The 22776-nt window shown below is 39.7% G+C and overlaps 2 protein-coding genes and 1 pseudogene across 2 annotated transcripts; all 3 read left to right on the top strand.

Annotated features, from left to right (window-relative positions):
* Positions 1-207: 207 nt before the first annotated feature.
* Positions 208-2191, top strand: LOC102274844 (vomeronasal type-1 receptor 4-like). The gene has a single exon (XM_070387068.1). It carries the CDS (start codon positions 620-622, stop codon positions 1547-1549), a length of 930 nt encoding a protein of 309 aa, XP_070243169.1. The 5' UTR covers positions 208-619; the 3' UTR covers positions 1550-2191.
* Positions 2192-9593: 7402 nt separating this feature from the next.
* On the top strand, positions 9594-10550 carry LOC138991713 (vomeronasal type-1 receptor 4-like). The gene has a single exon (XM_070387065.1). It carries the CDS (start codon positions 9609-9611, stop codon positions 10548-10550), a length of 942 nt encoding a protein of 313 aa, XP_070243166.1. The 5' UTR covers positions 9594-9608.
* Positions 10551-19647: 9097 nt separating this feature from the next.
* On the top strand, positions 19648-22357 carry LOC102266205 (vomeronasal type-1 receptor 4-like; annotated as a pseudogene).
* Positions 22358-22776: the final 419 nt, after the last annotated feature.

Raw genomic sequence — 22776 nt, 5'->3', positions numbered from 1 at the left:
GTTGTGAAATCAAAATCAAATATAGATCTGGTTTATTATATGCTTGCAACTATCTAGCTGTTTGCATGGCTGGTGATCAGTGCACTCTTTTTTTTTTTTTTTTTTTTTGTCTTTATCCATGCATCAGAGTTCATGGAATGTTAGATCCTGGACCAGGGATTGAACCTGGACCCTCTGCATTGGAAGGCAGAGTCTTAATCATTTAAGCACCTGGGAAGTTCCTTGAACCACTGTCTTGAATAGCCCAAAGGGATTCAGTCCTCACTGTGCATTAAGAAGCAGATTTGACAAATACTTAACCTGTCTAGGTATAGGTTACACTCCTCTGTATAACCAAGGTCCCTTCAGTTCCTGCCTAATAAATTTGTGAAGAAGAAGAAGTGATCACATGAGTATATCCAGTGATTAATTTTACATATTAGTTCTCTTTAAATGTTATACATGGAACCCTTTAAAGGCTGCTGGTAACAGAAAACACAAGAAGCAAATATTTCCAAGTGGGAACTATTGTTAAGTGGAGAATATTGGATTACAGTTGACACTATGCATGTAGCCCATGCCTCATATTCCAATGCAGAACATTCTAACTCACAAGTACCAGTGACTGTGAACTGAAAGGATGGCCGGCAGCTTTTTCATAATAGGCATGATCATCTTAACACAAACCATGATTGGAATCCTGGGGAATTTCTCACTCCTTTGCAGTTATATCATCCTTCACGTCATGGGTTACAGGTTAAGGTCCACAGATTTGATCCTTAAGCACCTGATTGTGGCCAACTCCTTGGTCCTCCTCTGTAAAGGGGTCCCCCAGATAATGTCAATCTTTGGGTGGAAGCAGATCCGTAGTGATTTTGGCTGCAAACTTCTCTTCTTTCTGCACAGAGTGGGGAGGGGAGTGTCCATTGGCAGCATCTGCCTCTTGAGTGTCTTTCAGGTGATCACAATCAGTCCCTGGAACTCCAGATGGGCAGCTCTGAAAGTAACAGCTCCCAAGTACGTGGTTCTCTCTCTTTTCCTGTGCTGGATCCTGCAAATGTTGGTAAATGTCATTTTTCCCATCTATATAACTGGCAAATGGAGTGACAAAAACATTACAAAGGAAAGAGACTTTGGTTACTGTTCTTCTATTCTTACTGACAAAGCTAAAGATGCCTCGTATGCAGCATTGCTGTCGTTCCCTGATGTTTTATGTTTGGGGCTCACGCTCTGGGCCGGCAGCTCCATGGTTCTCATCCTGTACAGACATAAGCAGCAGGTCCAACACATTCGTAGGACTGACGCCTCCTCCAGGTCCTCCCCTGAGTCCAGAGCTACTAAAACCATCGTTCTCCTGGGGAGCACCTTTGTCTACTTTTATATTGTTTCCTTCATCTTTCAAGTACTTTTGGCTCTTTTTGATCAACCCAGCCGGTTCCTTGTGGACATCTCTGTAATCATTGCAGCGTGCTTCCCTACTGTCAGCCCCTTTCTGCTCATGAGCCATAACTCCAGTGTACAAAGGCTTTACTTTGCCTGGATAAGGAATGCAAAGTCCTTACTATTATGAGAAAAGTGTGAATTTTATTTATTTCTATAATGAGCCATTGCCAGTTCATTTATTCACCCTCAGAATCCTAATTTAAATTTAGAATCTCAATATTATACTGGACATGCCAAGCGTCTTCTTCAATATAAAGACCAATTGAAATATATTGTCATGAAATATAAATATATCAATGAAGTTTGCTTGTAGAAAAGGAGTTCAGATTTATGCAATAAACAACAGGTCTTAAAATAATCTGCATATTATGAAGTGTTAAAATGTGTTACTTTCAGTCTAACAAAACGAATTTCCCAGAAATGAAGTAGGTATGGAATTATAGATAAAAGTATACATGAAGAGGGATCAGTGTGTACAGTAGTCAGAAATAAAATGGAAGAAATCAATGTCCTCACAGAGTAAAGAATACTGTTGGGGGCCAGCGTGAGGCACTCTGCCCGTGGCAAAGGTCATGAGGAAGGAGACTCGACATACGCAAAGGTGGGATCGAGCCTCAGGAGTCCCCCTGGAAATCCTCGAGCATCTACCCCCATAACCAGAGCCTGCTTACTTTACTACTTTGTGCTCTCACCTACACCTCTGACTTTACGGGGAGCTGTCCCCCACCACCTCTTTCGGAGAAGGAGTTAACTTAGAGGTCCAGTTAATAAAAACTCCTGGGCATGACAAGAGTGTTTTAACCTACAAACTCCTCTGAAGGTTCTCTAGCCTGCCTGACAGGCTTGTCCGGCCACATGTGATTGCTCACAGCCTCCCAACCGTGAGAGGCATGAGATGCTTTAAACCTTCTAAAAACAGGTTCCTTAGAAAAGTTAGAAAACCATTAGTATAAGTATAGTGGGCTGATTAGAAATTGTATTTTTGAAGGGTTTTTCATTTGTTGAGCCAATATTTATTGCTGAGTCTCCACATCCCCTGCCCTTACACACATTAATGAATATATAGAAGAAATAAGTATTAATCTTTGATATTAATCACGTTAGACCTTAGGCTAAGTAAATTCTTTCCTAAATTAAAACCCACTACACCCTCACCCTATAGGAATGTAACTTTACCTGGTACCTTCAGAAGGTGGAGTCTTTTTTAAGAATAATCACCCCTGGAGAAATAAGTGTCCTGGTTGACTGACCACTGTCACAAGGAGAGGGTCATAAATTGTCAGCAGGCCCCCTGGCCAGAAGATGATATAACACTCCTAAGACTTCTGTATACATTTGTATGAAGCACCTGACTTTGATAAAAGTCAGGACTGCTGACCCCACGTGACTTTGGCATACATCTCAGTGTACAAAAGTAGACCATGGAAAATAAAGAATTGGGATCAGTTCCTCGAAAGACTGGTCTCCCCATGTCTCTCTCTCTCTGTCAAACTCTGGCTGAGTCTCCATCTGGACCGTGGAACCCGCCGTGCTTATTAATTATGCCTGGGCTTCTAATCCGACCAGGGAGGCCTCAGTGTCTCCTCTCCTTTGGGAGAATGGAAGGACGCTTGAGGCCTACATAAGTGGTGCAAACTTCTTGTCTTGAAGTTTTGTTGGTCTCCCGTGTAAGCCAAGCTACTCCGCCTCTTTTCTCCACTGAATATTCCTACTGAGCTATCCTCATTCTATTATTCTTTATATCTCTAATTAATATCTAATTGAAGCTATTGTATCCTGATCCTCAGCGACACTGTCCCCGCTTCAAACTCCCTGGATCAGCCGGGTCTGGACCTCGGCAGAATACCGTGGTTAGCACTCGAAGGTAAAATCAGATGAGAGTTTGGGAGCCAGTTACAAGTTTATAGTTAACATTGTTAAGGGAAATGGCAGTATTTATTAGTCATGTAGGGAGATTAGCACATTAAAATATTTTCATGTAGAAATGAGCAGTTTGAAGTGAAGGACAATAAAAAACACACCAAAAGAAAAATATATTTCAGCAGATTTAAAAAACTGAAATATATTTGACATATAACATTGTGTAAATTTAAAGTGTAAGATTTGGTAATTCGTTACACATAAATATTGTAATATGACTGCCATTCAGTTAAGTTCAGTTCAGTCGTTCAGTTGTGTCCAACTCTTTGAGACCCCATGAATTGCAGCACGCCAGGCCTCCCTGTCCATCACCAACTCCCGGAGGTCAGCACACCAGGCCTCCCTGTCCATCACCAACTCCTGGAGTTCACTCAGAGTGAACTCCATCACGTCCATCAAGTCGGTGATGCCATCCAGCCATCTCATCCTCTGTCGTCCCCTTCTCCTCCTGCCCCTAGTCCCTCCAAGCATCAGAGTCTTTTCCAATGAGTCAACTCTTCGCATGAGGTGGCCAAAGTACTGGAGTTTCACCTTCAGTATCATTCCTTCCAAAGAACACCCAGGACTGATCTCCTTTAGAATGGACTGGTTGGATCTCCTTGCAGTCCAAGGGACTCTCAAGAGTCTTCTCCAACACCACAGTTCAAAAGCATCAATTCTTCACCGCTCAGCTTTCTTCACAGTCCAATTCTCACATCCATACATGACTACTGGAAAAACCATAGCCTTGACTAGATGGACCTTTGTTGGCAAAGTAATGTCTCTGCTTTTGAATATGCTATCTAGGTTGGTCATAACTTTCCTTGCAAGGAGTAAGCGTCTTTTAATTTCATGGCTGCAATCACCATCTGCAGTGATTTTGGAGCCCAAAAAATTAAAGTCTGACACTGTTTCCACTGTTTCCCCATCTATTTCCCATGAAGTGATGGGACCGGATGCCATGATCTTCGTTTTCTAAATGTTGAGCTTTAAGCCAACTTTTTCACTCTCCTCTTTCACTTTCATCAAGAGGCTTTTTAGTTCCTCTTCACTTTCTGCCATAAGGGTGGTGTCATCTGCATATCTGAGGTTATTGATATTTCTCCCAGCAATCTTGATTCCAGTTGTGCTTCTTCCAGCCCAGCATTTCTCATGATGTACTGTGCATATAAGTTAAATAAGCAGGGTGACAATATACAGCCTTGACGTACTCCTTTTCCCATTAGTTCTCCTCAAATCTGTCACATCGTTAAATGTGAGAAATGTTTGACTAACTGTCTTGGCAAAGAGGAGCCTAGAGAGAGGTGACTACAATGTGAGATTTGGTATTTGGATCAGTTCTTTTAAAAGAAAATGGATATAAAGGAAAAATTGAGAAAATCCAAATAAAGTGTTGACTTTAGTTAACACAACTTCATCACTATTGGTTTTTTAATTATGACAACTTTATACACCGAATAGAGGATTTTAAGAGTCAATGCATTGAGCGTGGGATACATGCGAACTCTGTAGAGTCTTGTCATTCTTGTAAATCAAAAGTTGTTCTAAAATAAAATCCTTCTAAAGAACATGGCTAGAATTCCCAATACATAATTGAGATAACTGCACAGTCTTTTCTCCTGAGCCTTCCCTTGGAATAAATACCAAGAGGGTAAGAGCCCCTCCTTGATTTTCAGCAGTCTCAGCTAAAGGGTGGGAGGAGGTAAGGGTCTCCTTCAGAGCACACATAGAAGCCTTGGGTTCTTTCTCTGGTGCTTGAACGGGGTATTCCAATCCCTGAGATCAACCTTGTCACTCACCTCTTAGTCTAGCAACATTAGGAGCATACAGCCAATGTTAATACATTCATTAGTTTCTCCCAAATTTTAAAAAGTGTTGTAAAGAGAGTCACCCAGATACTTACTTCTACTAACAGGCAGATGTGTTGGGAGTCTGTACTGCAGAATCAGGACATGGACATGGAATCTGTGTTCTCTTTACTGCTGGAAATAAGCTCATTAGTGTCTTTACTTCTAATTAGATTAGAAAGCCATTTTCCAAAAACAGGAACTGATGAAAAACTCTGCCTTAAATTCTTTTTCCTAGAATTACTCCTCATAACAATGGAATCATGGCATTATTTGAAATTCATAAAAATGAAATCTTGTATATTGTATATTATATACACTTCCCAGCTGGCTCAATGGGAAAGAATCTGCCTGGCAGTGCAGGAGCTGCAGGAGATGGGGGTTGGATCCCTGGGTCAAGGAAGAACCCCAGGAGAAGGAAACGGCAATCCACTTCAGTATTCTTGCAGCGTTTCTCCCATGAACAGATTGGCATATGCAGCAATAACAATGAGTGCTATACAACTTTATGGTAATCTTAAATTCACAAAGAACATAAGGAATATAAGGGTAACACATAACTGTAAATGCACTTCTTTTTTTTAAGATTTTTTTGATATGAACCATTTATGCTAAAGCTGAAACTCCCGTACTTTGGCCACCTCATGTGAAGAGTTGACTCATTGGAAAAGACTGATGCTGGGAGGGATTGGGGGCAGGAGGAGAAGGGGACGACAGAGGATGAGATGGCTGGATGGCATCACTGTGAAAGGTTGTTGTTGAATCACGCGAATACACCGGGATTCTTGGCCCCCGGAGGAGAAGAATTCAATCCGGGGCCAGAGATGAGGCTTGATCGCTCAGAGCTTTTGTGTAATAAAGTTTTATTAAAGTATAAGGAGATAGAGAAAGCTTCTGACATAGGCATCAGAAGGGGGCAAAAAGAGTACCCGCTTGCTAGTGTTAACAATGAAGTTATATAATCCAAAGAATATCTGGAGGTTGTAAAGACCTCATCAGACCTACTCCCATAATTTGCATTTTAAGATAACACTGTCCTCAGGCAAGATACATCCTTGTAAAGACCAGGTCTACTCCCATAATTAACATTTTAAGATAACAGAAGGTTGAATCCAAAGACTGTCCTTAGGCAGGATACATTATTGGTATATAATCCTAAGGAATGTGGAGAAAGAAAAAAAGTTTGTCCTTTCTTCCTCCTTGAGAATTCCAGACCCCTCTCTCCTTGGGGACCCCTAGACTCCCTATCAACCTGCCTAGGAACTGACTCTCTCAACTGACTGGATGGACGTGAGTCTGAGTGAACTCTGGGAGTTGGTGATGGACAGGGAGGCCTGGCGCGCTGCGCTTCATGCGGTCGCAAAGAGTCGGACACGACTGAGCGACTGATCTGATCTGATCTGATAGAATATGTTACAGTATCCCTTCTGTTTTATGTTTTGATTTAGGCAGCAAAATTTTAGCTCCCTTACCAGGGATCAAACCTGCACACCCTAGGTTGAAAGTCTTAACCACAGGACCACCAGGAAAGTCCTAGATCTTCTTTTTTTTCCCTCCTATCCCCCCAGTAGAGGCTTATCAGTTTTGTGCATCTTTTCAAAAAAAAAAAGCTCTTGCTTTTATTGACTTGTCCTATTGGTCTTTTGATGTCTGATTTAAAAATTTTCTCTTTCATCTATATCGCTCCCACTCTCTGCTATCTTTGACACTATGTGTAGTTCTTTTTCTAATTTCTTTAGTTGGTAGGTTAGATTGTTTATGTGAGATTTTTCTTGCTTCTTGAGATAGGCTTTTATCCATATAAATTTCCCTCTAGAACTGCTTTTGCTGTGTTTTATAGATTTTGAAATTTTGTTTTTATTTTTATTTGCTTCAAGGTAATTCCTCATTTTCTTTTGATTTCACATAGACCTATTGGTTATTAATAGCCTGTTGTTTAGTGCCCAGGTTTGATCCTCTTGAATTAAGTAATTGTCAAAATCACTGCGCCATCATATCTAGGTGATTTTATTTTATGACATATTCTTTTCAACCCCTATCCCTTTTTTACTGTTTATATGTTCCACATCCAGTTCTTGTCACAGAGGTTGATGATAATAAATTATATTTTCCTACAAGATTTCCATAATAATTGGCATCGAGTTATGAAAATGAGTCTAAATTGATTTGATTTGTGCCAGTGGTCCATATAATGAGTTTCTAATCATATTCCTCTTATTCCTTTCATCTCTTTGAATGTACTTTCCAGGTATTTTGTCTCATTCCATTTCTCTACCAGTACTTTTGTTGATGGTTTGGTCCAGTGGTTGAAGGTGAGGAAAGTACTAGTTTCAGAGCAGAGACACATCACAAGGAAGTGAAGAATCCAGAGGGACCTACATGGCTTATGTCAGTCCCTAACGCGTGGGATTTCAGCATTTCCTGCTTTCCTCCTGGTGAGACCCTGTCATCTTCAGGGATCATGAAAAAAAAAAATGCCTCTCAAATATATCCAGTTGTCTCCTAAGGGTGCCAACTAGAAACTTGTAATTGCTTCCAGTAATTAACAACTGAGAGAAAAGTTTTCAAAACGTTTTTGGCTCCCAAGCCTGCACTCCCATCGCTGCTGGTGGTGAAATGATAATTGCAGCTTTGATGGGAGGGGAGGGGAGGACATAGCATCTCAAACCTACATATCAGGGACCAACTGCCTGCCTCCCCTACACGAACTGGGTATAATGACCATCAGGGAGCCCACTCTCCTGGCAGCAGGTTGGTGTCAGGTAAGGGTGTTCTATTTCAGTCTGAGAGGGCAGAGTCTGTGAAAGAGAGGCAGATCAAGATGCTGAGTGATCATATCAGAAAGGGGCAGTCTTCTGTGTAGTCACTGGATTCAGTGCCAACACTATGCATAAGGTAGTAAAATCCTGAATCATGAGCCGAGATGGCAAAGAGAGATGGGGTCCTCACCCTAAACCAATCCCTGCTGGCTCCTCCTAAAGTTTAATTTAATCCTCACTGACAGTGGCTGTTGGACTTAGTCCAAGTGATAACAAAACCTGATTTTTATGAGGTGTTTAAAAATGTAGATATAAAATCAATTTTCTCTTGAGTCTGCCTCAGGGGAATCATAGACTAAATGTTCAGGATGCCTAGAGGGGCCACAAGAATAACTCCAGGGTGGTAATAAACAGTATGATGAGTCTGCAAAAATCATGTAATCCTATACAGAAAGTGAATGCAACTGGAAATGGCTTGAAGGGAAATGTTTTCTCTGACTCTGGATATTAACCGAGACAGTAATTGTGTCCTCACTGAAAACATCCAGAGTCCATTGATTATGGTGAGGCTGTCTTCACTCTTCATGTTATGAAATAAGCAGTTAAGGAAACTTCATATAATGCTGAGTTTCAGGCCGCAGCTCTCAGTCGTATATCGTACTGTTTCTGCCCATTTAAAAGGTATTTTAATATGAATCTAAATGCCTCTTACTTTAATTTATAAAATGCATAAGAATAGATCCCTTGCAGGTGCTGATTTGTATATATCTCCGGTATGTTAATATCATTTGAAAAGTATAAATCATTGCCGTATATTCAATTAACTCTGCTATTAATGAATAGATATATGTATCACTGGAAAATAATAATAATTTACTTTTTCCTTTTGTACTACTTCATCATGTGTGACTATTTTATGTCCCAAGTTAACGACTTTATATGGGATTATTTAACAATTTCTGGAGTACTTGCATTATAACTGCTTTTCTGAAATAAAAGCAAAAGACTTCCTGTTTCCATCCTAATTCTGAGCCATCCTCATCTTCATGACACTACCTGGTCCTGGGGCAGGCTCCTCCCATATTCTCCTGGAAGGCAGCAGTGCATGTACATATACTAAGACACATGAAGCCTAATTTATAAGACAAAGTGTCTGTCTTAATAAAAATTATGAAATAGCAGCAGTCAAATATCAAAGAACAAGTTCTGAAAACAAAACTAAATATATATCTGAATTATTATATGAACAGTTAACTAACCTTTTGGCAAAGTTGGGGTTCAATGCACTATCTTTACCAGTCCAGTGGGTTTCAAGTCCTCAGTCTGTCCTAAGAGTGGATTTTGACAAATATTCAACCTCTCTGTGCTTATGTCACCCTCCTCTGTATCATTAACATCACATAAGTACCTGCCTCATAGATTGTTGAAGAATGAAGAAATAATCATGTGTAGAGCCTACAGCTTTTAATTTTACATAGTAATGCTCTTTAAATATCATATGTGCAACTGTTTAAAGCTGCTGGTAACTGAAGAACATAAAGTAAATGTTTCTTAGTGGGAACTAAGGGTAAATGGAGAATACTGGATTTCAGCTGACATGATGCATGTAACCCACACCTCATGTTCCCATGCAGGACATTCTAACTCACAAGACAAATATCAGTGACTGTGAACCGGGAGGATGGCCAGCATTGATTTGACAATAGGCGTTATCTTCTTAATGCAGACGGTGGTTGGAGTCCTGGGGAATTTCTCACTCCTTTGCCATCATATCATCCTTCACTTCACTGGCTCCAGGTTAAGGTCCACGGATTTGATCCTTAAGCACCTGATTGTGGCCAACTCCTTGGTCCTCCTCTGTAAAGGGGTCCCCCAGACAATGGCAGTCTTTGGGTGGAAGCATATCCACAGTGATTTTGGCTGCAAACTTCTCTTCTTTCTGCACAGAGTGGGGAGGGGAGTGTCCATCGGTAGCATCTGCCTCTTGAGTGTCTTTCAGGTGATCACGATCAGTCCTTGGAAATCCAGGTGTGCAGTGCTGAAAGTTAAAGCTCCTAAGTACATCGTTCCCTCTATTTTCCTGTGTTGGATCCTGCAAATGCTGGTAAATTTCATTTTTCCTCTACGTATAAATGGCAAATGGAATGACAAAAACAACACAAACAAGAAGGATTTTGGATACTGTTCTTCTATTCATCATGACAAAATCCAACAGTCATTGTCTGCAGCATTGCTATCACTCCCTGATGTTCTATGTTTGGGGCTCATGCTCTGGGCCAGCAGCTTCATGGTTTTCATCCTGTACAGACATAAGCATCGTGTCCAACACATTCGTAGGACTGATACCCCAACCAAATTCTCCCCTGAGTCCAGAGCTACCAAAACCATTCTTCTCCTGGTGAGCACGTTTGTCTATTTTTATACTCTTTCCTCCATTTTTCAACTCATGATGGCTCTTTTTGATTATCCCAGCTGGTTCCTTGTGAACATCACTGTAATCTTGGCTTTGTGTGTCCCAACTGTCAGTCCCTTTCTGCTCATGAGCTGTGACTGTAATGTACACAGGCTCTATTTTGCCTGGATAAGGAATACAAAGTCCCCTACTATTATGAGAAATGTGTGAATTGGGTGTATTTCTGAAGTGTATGGTTGACCATTCATTAATTCACCTCAGTTGTTGTTTAGACATTCAGTCATGTCTGACTCTTTGCGACCCCATGGACTGCAACACACCAGGCTTCCCTGTCCTTCAATACCTCCTGGAGTTTGCTCAGACTCATGTCCATTGAGTCGATGATATCATCCAACCATCTCTTCCTCTGTCATCCTCTTTTCCTGCCTTAAATCTTGCCCAGCCTCAGGGTCTTTTTAATGAGTCATTTCTTCACATCAGATGGCCAAAGTATTGGAGCCTCAGCATCAGTCCTTCTAATGAATATTCAGGATTGATTTCCTTTAGAATTGACTGGTTGGATCTCCTTGCAGTCCAAGGGACTCTCTAGAGTTTTCCCAAAACCACAGTCCAAATTATCAGTTCTTCAGTGGTCAACCTTCTTTATGGCTTCACCTCAGAGATCTAGCTAAAATTTTGAATCTCAAGAGAATAGTAAACATGACATGCTGAACATCTTCTTGAAAATAAACAATTGTTATAGTATTGTCATGACATATAGTTCTTGTAAAGAATTATATGGTTGAATTTTTCTAATACTTTCAGAAAATGAGTTCAGAATTCATGTGATAATAAAATCAAGTCTTGAAACAATCTGCATATTATAAGCTATTCAGGTGTGTAGTTTTTTCAGTCTGCTATAGTACGTTTCCTAGAAGTTATACAGGCGTGAACTTAAAGAGAAAGGTATGCATGACTGTGGGTTAGCATGTGCAATAGTCATTAATGAAAGAGAACAAGTTAATGTCCTCACAGAATAAAGAGTGACCTGGTGGGGAGTTGGAATTTAAAATACATCTCCTTCAGTAGAGACTTTGTCAGTCCATTATGAGTTTACAGATAACATGCCTAGAGAGGTGGTAGTACTTATTAGAAATATGTTGTTTGGAACTGAGATTAAAACATTTAAATACTTTCATGCAGAAATGAACAGATTGAAGTGAAATATACTTTCCAAAAAGAAACACAAAAACAAAAGAATATTCTAATATTTTTAAAATAATAGATGAACTATGTCAGCTGATTTTTAAAATTAAAATGCATTTGATATATAGCATTATGTGAATTTAAAGTGTACAAAATATTAAAATAATTTTATTGTCTTATGTGTACATAGCTGTCGAGTTTCCCCAGCACCACTTTTGAAGAAACTATGTTTTCTCCATTATATATTATATATACCTCCATTATATATTATTCCATCCATGTTTGCATGGTGAGATTTGGTCTGAGTCTGTTTCGTACTCATTCACAAAGGAGGTGTGTTAAGGTCTTTATAACAAGCGTGGAGAGGGAGGAGAGAAGGTCCTGGGAGGAGAACATCCTCAAGAGTGAGGCCCACCAGCTCTCAGTGGTAGGGCTTATTTGTCATAGATTAATTGACCAATAGCACGTGGGTTTATTTCTGGCCTCTCTATTCTATTCCAATTATTTATGTGTCTATTTTTGTGCCAGTTTGATACTGTTTTGGTGACTGTAGCTCTGTAGTATAGTCTGAAATCAAGGAGCTTGTTTCCTCCATTGTCTTCTTCTTCTTTTTTTTTTGAAAGCAGATACGTAATACGCTTACCAAATTCCAATGGTGTGACCGAATAGGATGGATATTCTCTTTCCCAAAACAGGAAATCAGAAAGAAGAAGCAACTCACTTGTTCAAGGCAGGTAAAATCCAAGGAGGGTAAATTCTGTCAGACTTTTAAGTTTGAGAAATATCATGTTTGGCTGAATATTCTGTACCCTGGGCTACCTGTGTACAACCCCACCTTTCAGACACCAGTGGCCATGACCACATGTACAGTGCATACTGTGGTTCATCACACCATTCATTAATAAGAGCAGCTTTTGCTTGGTAAAGTAATGGCTGAAGCTGGGGCTAGGATATATATGTATGTGTGTATATATATATATGTATATATATATTTCCTTTAGAATCCTATATTAAATAGTAGAAAAAGGAAGTGCTTTAAATAAGAAGTAAGAAGAACCATAATGATGGGCTATATCAAAGACACACAGAAGTCACCTAAAAGAACAGCCAATCACCAAGTTGGACAATTTGATTTTTTAACAAAGTGGTTTGGGATTATAACTCAAAGTATAAAAATTAATGTGTACCAGTGAAAACTGAAATGAAATACAATTGAAGAAATAATGTATTTGAGGAAACATAATTCCTTTTCAGAAAGATTCTATATAATTGTGTTAAAAGTTTATCATGAAAAAACGTGGAAAATAACATCCCATGCTTAAGTGTGGCATAGTGTCTTACTTTCAATGAGTTCACCATGAAAAGGGACAAAAATAACATTTGATGAGTAAATCAGAGGCCCCTGCCTCATCCTGGAGACCTAGGTTAATATCAACAGTGATAAGTCATGTTGGTTGTATGGACCCTTGACATGATGAAATGAAAATGGCTCTTATACCTCTGCAGTCTTCCTCCCCAAAACACAGAACCCAAGTATAATCATGAAAGAAATGTCACATTCAGTTCAGTTCAGTTCAGTAGCTCAGTCGTGTCCAACTCTTTTTCAATCCCATGAATCGCAGCACGCCAGGCCTCCCTGTCCATCACCAACCCCCAGAGTTCACTCAGACTCAGGTCCATCGAGTCAGTGATGCCATCCAGCCATCTCATCTTCTGTCGTCCCCTTCTCCTCCTGCCGCCAATCCCTTCCAGCATCAGAGTCTTTTCCAATGACTCAACTCTTTGCATGAGGTGGCCAAAGTACTGGAATTTTCAGCTTTAGCATCATTCCTTGCAAAGAACACCCAGGATTGATCTCCTTTAGAATGGACTGGTTGGATCTCCTTGCAGTCCAAAGGACTCTAAAGAGTCTTCTCCAACACCACAGTTCAAAAGCATCAATTCTTCACCGCTCAGCTTTCTTCACAGTCCAACTCTCACATCCATACATGACTACTGGAAAAACCATAGCCTTGACTAGACGAACCTTTGTTGGCAAAGTAATGTCTCTGCTTTTGAATATGCTATCTAGGTTGGTCATAATTTTCCTTCCAAGGTGTAAGCATCTTTTCATTTCGTGGCTGCAATCACCATCTGCAGTAATTTTGGAGCCCCCCAAAATAAAGTCTGACACTGTTTCCACTGTTTCCCCATCTATTTCCGATGAAGTGATGGGACCAGATGCCATTATCTTCGTTTTCTGAATGTTGAGCTTTAAGCCAACTTTTTCACTCTCCTCTTTCACTTTCATCAAGAGGCTTTTTAGTTCCTCTTCACTTTCTGCCATAAGGGTGGTGTCATCTGCATATCTGAGGTTATTGATATTTCTCCCAGCAATCTTGATTCCAGCTTGTGCTTCTTCCAGCCCAGCATTTCTCATGATGTACTGTGCATATAAGTTAAATAAGCAGGGTGAAAATATACAGCCTTGATGTACTCCTTTTCCTATTTGGAACCAGTCTGTTGTTACATGTCCAGTTCAAACTGTTGCTTCCTGACTTGCATATAGGTTTCTCAAGAGGCAGGTCAGGTGGTCTGGTATTTCCATTTCTTTCAGAATTTTCCACAGTTTATTGTGATCCACACAGTCAAAGGCTTTGACATAGTCAATAAAGCAGAAATAGATGTTTTTCTGGAACTCTCTTGCTTTTTCGATGATCCAGCAGATGTTGGCAATTTGATCTCTGGTTCCTCTGCCTTTTCTAAAACTAGCTTGGACATCTGGAAGTTCACAGTTCATGTATTGCTGAAGCCTGGCTTGGAGAATTTTGAGCATTACTTTACTAGTGTGTGAGATGAGTGCAATTGTGTAGTAGTTTGAGCATTCTTTAGCATTGCCTTCCTTTGGGATTGGAATGAAAACTGATCTTTTCCAGTCCTTTGGCCACTGCTGAGTTTTCCAAATTTGCTGACATTTCGAGTGCAGCACTTTCACAGTATCATCTTTCAGGATTTGAAATAGCTCAACTGGAATACCATCATCTCCACTAGCTTTGTTCATAGTGATGCTTTCTAAGGCCCACTGGACTTCACATTCCAGGATGTCTGGCTCTAGGTGAGTGATCACACCATCGTGATTATCTTGATCATGATAGCTGTGAAAAGAAGAGAAGCGAAAAGCAAAGGAGAAAGGGAAAGATATAAGCATCTGAATGCAGAGTTCCAAAGAATAGCAAGGAGAGAAAAGAAAGCCTTCCTCAGTGATCAATGCAAAGAAATAGAGGAAGACAACAGAATGGGAAAGACTAGAGATCTCTTCAAGAAAATTAGAGATACCAAGGGAATATTTCATGCAAAGATGGGCTTGATAAAGGACAGAAATGGTATGGACCTAACAGAAGCAGAAGATATTAAGAAGAAGTGACAAGAATACACAGAAGAACTGTACAAGAAAGATCTTTCATGACCAAGACATCACCAGATGGTCAACACCGAAATCAGACTGATTATATTCTTTGCAGCCAAAGATGGAGAAGTTCTATACAGTCAGCAAAAACAAGCCTGGGAGTGGACTGTGGCTCAGATCATGAACTCCTTATTGCCAAATTCAGACTTAAATTGAAGAAAGTAGGGAAAATCACTAGACCATTCGGGTATGACCTAAATCAAATCCCTTATGATTATACAGTGGAAGTGAGAAATAGATTTAAGGGACTAGATCTGATAGATAGAGTGCCTGATGAACTATGGATGGAGGTTTGTGGCATTGTACAGGAGACAGGGATCAAGACCGTCCCCATGGAAAAGAAATGCAAAAAAAATTCACAGCAATCTCAGTTAAAGGTCATTCCAGAAAATACCAGACTAGTGCTTCTCAAATCTGTCACCATCATTAAGTCTGAGGAATGTCTGATTAATTGTCACAGCAAAGAGGAGACTAGGAGTGATGACTACAACGTGACAGTTGGTATCTGGATCAATTCATGGAAAAGAAAATGGATATAAAAGAGAAACTGAGAAAATATGAATAAAGTATTGACTTTAGTTAGCACAAATTCATTACTATTGGTTCATTAATTAAACAACTTGACACATACAAGATTTCAGAGTCACCAATTGAATGTGGAATATAAGGAGACTCTGTATAGTCTTCCATTTTTGAAAATCTAAAACTATTCTAAAATAAAATCTTCCTTAAAAAACCCAACTTGACTTATAATTCTTGATACATAATTGTGTGAACCCCACAATTTTTCTCCTGAGTTATCCTTTGTAATACATAACAAGAGGGCACTAGTCTCTGCTTGATTTTCAGCAATCTCAGCTAAGGGGTGGGAAAGGGTAAGGGTCTCCTTCAGGGCACACATAGAAGCCTTGGGGTTCTATATATGGTGCTGGAATGGGGCATTCCAATCACTGAGCTCAAACTCTTCACTCATCTCTTAGTCCAGCAACATTAGGAGCAAGCAGCCAATGTTAATACATTCATTAGTTTCTCCCAAATGTTCAAAAGTATTGTAAGCAGAGTCACTCAGATACTTACTTATCTAAGAGGTGATGGGGTGTATCCCATGCAGATGTGTTGGGAGTCTGTACTGCTGAATCAGGACATGGACTCTCCATGCTGTCTTTACTGCTGGAATTGAGCTCATTAGTGTCTTCACTTCTAATCAGATTCGAAGTGAAGTGAAGTGAAAATTGCTCAGTCGTGTCCAACTCTTTGTGACCTCATGGACTTAGTCTATGGAATTCTCCAGGCCAGAATACTGGAGTGGGTACCCTTTCCCTTCTCCAGGGGATCTTCCCAACCCAGGGATTGAACCCAGGTCTCCACATTGTGGGCAGATTCTTTACCAGCTGAGTCACAATGGAAGGGCTTCAGATTCAAAAGCCATTTCCAAAAACCCAGGAACCAATGCAAAACTCTCCCTTAAATTCCATTTTTCTAGAATCACTCCTTATAATAGTGGACTCATGACATTATTCAATATTCCTAACATGAATTCTTATACAGCAATGCCAATGAGTGCTGTACAACATTATGCAAACTTTAAATTCACAAACAACATAAGAAGTGTAAAAAGTCTATACAAAACAGTATATGTACCTAATTTCTTTTTCTTAAAGATTTCTTATGTGGACCATTTTTAAAGTATTTATTGCTTCTGTTACAATATTGCTTCTGTTTCACATTTTGCTTTTTGTCCACAAGGGATGTGGGATCTTGGCTCCCTTTCCAGGGATCAAACTGCACCGCTTGCACTAGGAGGCGAAGTCTTAACCACAGCACCACCAGGGAAGTTCCAGGTTCTCGCTCTCTCTCTCTCTCTTTTTTTAAATGAACCCCAGCTAAAGGCTTATCAGTTGTATGTATCTTTTCAAAAAACCACCTCTTGGTTTCATTGACTTGTTCTGTTGGTGTTTTAATCTCTGATTTTTAAAATACTCTTTGATTTATATCATTTCCTCTGTCTCCTATCTTGGACATTTTATGTAATTCCTTTTATAATTTCTTTAGATGGTGGGTTAGGTTGTTTATTTGAAATTTTTCTTGTTTCTTCAGGTAGGCTTTTATCTTTCTCAGTTTCTCTTAGAATTGCCTTTTCTATTTCTTGATTTTTAAAGTTTCTGTTTTATTTTTATTTGCTTCAAGATAATTTCTGATTTTCTTTTTATTTCCCAATGATCCACTGTTTTTTAGCAGTATTTTATTTAGTCTCTAGGTTTGATCCTCCTGAATTAATTGCTCAGACTATTGAGCCATCAGATCTAGATGATTTTATTTAAGAGCTACTCTTTTCAAACCCTCTCTTTGTTTCTATGCATTTGTTCTGCATCCCATTCTTATCACCAACAGAATTAAATAAGAATAAAGTGTATTTTCTGACAAGATTTCCTTCATAATTGCCATGAAATTATGAAAATGAGTCTAAATCAATTGATTTTATTTGTGCTAATGATTCATATAATGAGTTCTCCCATGTTCCTCCTTTCCCTTTTATCTCTTTGAATATACCTCCCAGGTAATTGGACTCATTCCATTTCTCCACCAATATTTTAATTGACGGTTCAGATTAGTGGAATGTAGAGAAACATCTCATGGAAGTGAAGAATCCAGAGAGACCCAAATAGTTACCTCAATCATGTGTGTATTTCAGTATTTCTTACACTCTTCCATGTGAGACCCTGTCTGCCATTAGTGGTCAGGGAAAATAAGAAGGCTCTTGGAAACATTCCTTTAGTCTCCTAAAGGTGCTAACTAGAAACTTGTAATTGTTTCCAGTAATTAACAACTGAGAGAAAATTTTCCAGAAATGTTCTCAGATCCCAGGCCTGCACTCCCATTGCTGCTGCAGGTGAAATGATAATTGCAGCTCTGATGGGAGGAGTGGGGAAGACACAGCATCTCAAACCTATATATCAGGGTCTGGCTGTCTCCCTCCTACACACATACTGGGTATAATGACCATCAGGGAGCCCACTCTACTGGGAGCAGGAAGGTGCCAGGTAACGATGTTCTGTTTCAATCTGAGAGTCAGAGTCTGTACAAGAAAGGCAGATCAGGACGCTGAGTAAGCGATTATATCAGAAAGGCACAGTCTTCTGTGTAGTAACTGGATTCAGAGCCAACTCCAGGTGGGAACATGGGAATATTGTGAAGCATGAGCTGAACTGATAAAGAGAGATAGGGTCCTAATCCTAAACCATCTCAGGCAGTTTAACTGAATCCTCACTGACAGTGACTACTGTGGCTTGGTCCAAGTGAAAACGAAACCTGATTGTTTAAGGTGCTTAAAACTGTAGGTGTAAAATCAATTCACTCTTGAACCTACTGTAGGGGAAAAAATAGACTTAATGTTCAGGGTGAGTAGAGGTATAGCACTAATAACTCCAGGGTGGCAATAAAGAGTATGACGAGTCTGCAAAAAATGTTATCCTGTGCAGAAAGTGTATCCAAATGGAAACACCTTGAAGGAAAATGTCTTCTCTGACTCTGGATGTTAATGGAGACAGTAATTGTGTCCTCACTGAAAACATCCTGAGTCCACTGATTATGGTGAGGCTGTCTTCACTCTTAATATTATGAAATGTTAAGGAAAGTTCACATAATAATGCTGAGTTTCAGGGAGCAACTTTCAGTCATATATCATATCATTTCTGCCCATTTAAAAAGTATCTTAATATCAATCTAAATATGTGGTGTTTTCATTTATAAAATGCATAAAAATACATGCCTCGCAGGTTTTGATTTGTATATATCTCTGGTATGTTAATATCATTTGCAAATACTAATTCATTGTTATATTTTCTATTATAAGTAGATAATTGCATCACCTGAAAATAATAATTTAGTAACTCCTTACACTAATTAATCATGCATGAGTATTTTATGTACCAAAGTTTATGGCATTACATGTGACTATTTAACAATTTCTGGGATACATGCTATTATCACTGCTTTTCTGAAATAAAAGCAAAAGATCTTACTGTTTGCATCTTAATTCTGAGCCATCCTCATTTTCATGTCTTGGGCAGGTTCCTGCCAGATTCTCCCGGCAGCAGTGCATGTACATATACTAAGACAGCTAAAGCCTCAGTCACACTACATAGTGCCCTCCAGAATAAAACTTTACAAAACTGGAATCTTCTTATCATGGAAGTTATAAAATAGTACCAGTCTAAAATCAAAGAACAAGTTGTGAAAAAAAGCTAAATATAAATCTGAATTTATATGAACACAGGTAATTAACTTTTTGGCAGAAATAGGGGATCAATGCACGTTTTTTTTAACCAGTCCAGTGGGTTTCAAGTCCTCATTCTGTCCTAAAAGTAGATTTTGACAAACACTGAACCACTCTATGGTTATCTTACTCTTCTCTGTATCATTAAGGTCAAATAAGTGTCTGGCTCATAGATTTTGAAGAATGAAGAAGTAATCATGCTGCAGTGATTACTTTTATGTATTAGTGCTCTTTAAATATCATATATGCAACTGTTTATAAACTGCTAGTTTCCAAGTGGGAACTAATGTTAAGTGGAGAATATGAGATACCAGCTGACACTGTGTATGTAACCCACACCTCATGTTCCCAGGCAGGATATTCTAACTCACAAGACAAGTATTTGACTGTGAACTGAGAGAATGGGCAGCAGCAAGTTGGCAATAGGCATAATCATCTTAACTCAGATGGTGACTGGAATCCTGGGGAATTTCTCACTCCTTTGCCATCATATCATCCTTCACTTCAACTGGCTCCAGGTTAAGGTCCACAGATTTGATCCTTAAGCACCTGATTGTGGTCAACTCCTTGATCCTCCCCTGTAAAGGAGTCCCCTAGACAATGGCAGTCTTTGGGTGGAAGCATATCCGCAGTGATTTTGGCTACAAAGTTCTCTTCTTTCTGCAGAGTGGGGAGGGGAGGGTCCATCAGTAGCATCTGCCTCTTGAGTGTCTTTCAGGTGATCATAATCAGTCCCTGGAACTCCAGGTGGGCAGTGCTGAAAGTAACAGCTCCCAAGTACGTACAAATAGAGCTCCCAGCTCTATTTTCCTGTGTTGGATCCTGCAAATGCTGGTAAATGTCATTTTTTCCTTTCTATATAACTGGCAAATGGAGTGACAAAAACATCACAGAGGAAAGAGATTTTGGATACTGTTCTGCTGTTCATCATGACAGAACCACAGAGGCATTGTCTGCAGTGTTGCTATTATTTCCTGATGTTTTATGTTTGGGGCTCACACTCTGGGCCAGCAGCTCCATGGTTGTCATCCTGTACAGACATAAGCAGTAAATCCAACACATTCAGGGGACCAACCCCTTCCCCAAGTCCTTCCCTGAGTCCAGAGCTACCCAAACCATCCTTCTCCTGGTGAGCACTTTTGTCTATTTTTATACTCTTTCCTCCATTTTTCAACTTGTTGTGGCTCTTTTTGATCATCTGAACTGTTTCCTTGTGAACGAGACTGTAATCATAGCAGCATGCTTCCCTACTGCCAGTCCCTTTCTGCTCATGAGCCGTGACTCCAGTGTACACAGGCTCTACTTTGCTTGGATAAGAAATAAGAAAATCCCCTACTATTATGTGATATATGTGAATTGTATGTATTTCCACAGTGCACAGTTGCCAATTCATTCATTCCTTCACTTTCAGTGACCAAAGAGAATTTTTGAAGTGAAACCTAAATAAGAATTGCTTCCAGTCTGATTCATGTTGTTGGTAGAATTTGTTTCCTTTAATAGACTTACATTTGAATTCTCTCCATCAACCATGCCTGCATTGGCAAGTTGAGTCCCCTTCCTGTTTGCAATCTCTTGTCTTTCAATTATCTCTATTGACTTCTAAAGTTCAGGTGAGTATAATCAACCCACCTTCCTTGACCAGAAAAATCTGTTTTAGTCAGCTGGGGGCTGCTATACCAAGAATACCCCAGGCAACTGCTCCAAAATGGTGGAGCAGGAAAACTGTGAGCTCTTCATTTCTCATGGACACACCAAAATTACAACTGAATACAGAGCAAATATTGATGAGGAAGACTGGAAGCTAGCAGAAAAGGTCTGCTACAACTCAAGAAAGGCAGAAGGGTCCACAACAAGACAGGTAGGAGGGTTGGAATCTCTGTATAGTCAAGAACCGTAGCACTGGGTGTGTGACCTACATACAGGAGAATAATACAACTACAGAGATTCTCCTCAAGGGGTGAGGGTTCTGAGCCCTACATGGGGCTCTAACACGGAGAAGATGAGCACCCAGAATATTTAAAATCCAGTAGGGCTTTCTTTCAGGAGAGCCAGAAGGCTGTAGGAAATAGAGACTCCACTCTCTCTCTTTTTTTTTTAGAGGTATAGTTGATTTACAATAGTGTATTAGCCTCAGTGTACAGCAAAGTGACTTGGGTTTTTTCTTCAGATTATATTCCACTTTAGGTTATTACAAGATACTGAATATATTTCCCTGTACTATAAAGTAACTCTTTAAAAATAAAGAATATCAAAAACAGCAAGAGAAAAGGAACAAGTTACCTACAAAGGAACACCTGTAAGGCTATCAATTGACTTTTTAGCAGAAACTCTGCAGGTCAATGGGTATGGAACAGTATTACTTAAAAGACGAAAGGAAAATACTAGATTGGCCAAAAAGTTCATTTGAGTTTTTCTGTAAGATCTTATGGAAAAACCCAAATGAACTTTTTGACCCAACCAATATCTGTAACCAAGAGTACTCAGCAAGGCTTTCGTTTAGATTTGATGGAGAGGTAAAAAGTTTTACAGACAAGCAAAAGTTAATAATTCAGCACTGTGAAACCACCCGTAAAAGAAATGTTAGAGGGACTTCTCTAAGCAGAAAAAAGGCCACACTAGAACCATGAACATTACAAAAGGAAAAATCTCATTGGTAAAGGTAGTAAATCAACCATGTTCAAAGCTAGTAAAATGCTTTAAAAACATAGTAAAAGCATCCATTTCCTCAGAAAGTAAGAGAGGAAGTAAAAGACATGTGCTTGGAAACCTGTAAGACACTGAGGAAAGAAATTACAACACAAACAGGTGGAAAGATATACCAGATTCATGGTTTGGGGGATTAGAATTGTAAAAATGAACACACCACCTAGTATAAGCTACATATTCAGTGGAATCTCTTTTATGTTCCCATGCCTCCTGCAACCCTTATTCCCCACAGTGCAAATATGTGATGTGCCCTTAACGTTTTTGCTTAACCTCTGAGTTCCCTTAAATCCCGCAGTGGACTTGAAACCCACTGCAGCCTTCAAATCCATGTGCTGTTTACTCCTGCACCCTCTTTCCTCCTGTACTCTGCACCCCAGAACCCCTTTGTCTCACCTTACCCTCTGACCTGCCCCCCATGTCCTCTTTCTTATCTTTCTCCATTACACCCACTCCCAGTCATACCCACAGGCATTCCAACGTTTATACCATACTCCCCACCTCAAGTGGCAAAGCTCTCAGAAATTTTTAGAAGATGCATGTCTAATATATTATCCTTGAGTGCTTTGACAGGATGGACAGAGGGTAAAGTACATACATTTCCTCCCTTTTTCTGGCCTTCACTCCCCAGAAAAGATGCAGCCTTACCTTATACAGACACACGATGAACATAATAACCCTCTTGATGACCAAATAAATGATTCTGTGAAAGTAAGTGGGATTGTGTCTTTTATGTTGCTGTGTGAGTGAAGAGTGTGCAATAATGTGAGTGTGGTTCCATGTGTCATGAGTGTTTGTGAGTGTGGGATGAGTGTGGAGTATGGGGT

This window comes from Bos mutus, chromosome 18 (assembly GCF_027580195.1).
Source record: "Bos mutus isolate GX-2022 chromosome 18, NWIPB_WYAK_1.1, whole genome shotgun sequence".
Classification (NCBI taxonomy): Eukaryota; Metazoa; Chordata; class Mammalia; order Artiodactyla; family Bovidae; genus Bos; species Bos mutus.
The sequence above is the reverse complement of the archived record's forward strand: the minus strand, read 5'-3'. Positions and strand labels throughout refer to the sequence as shown.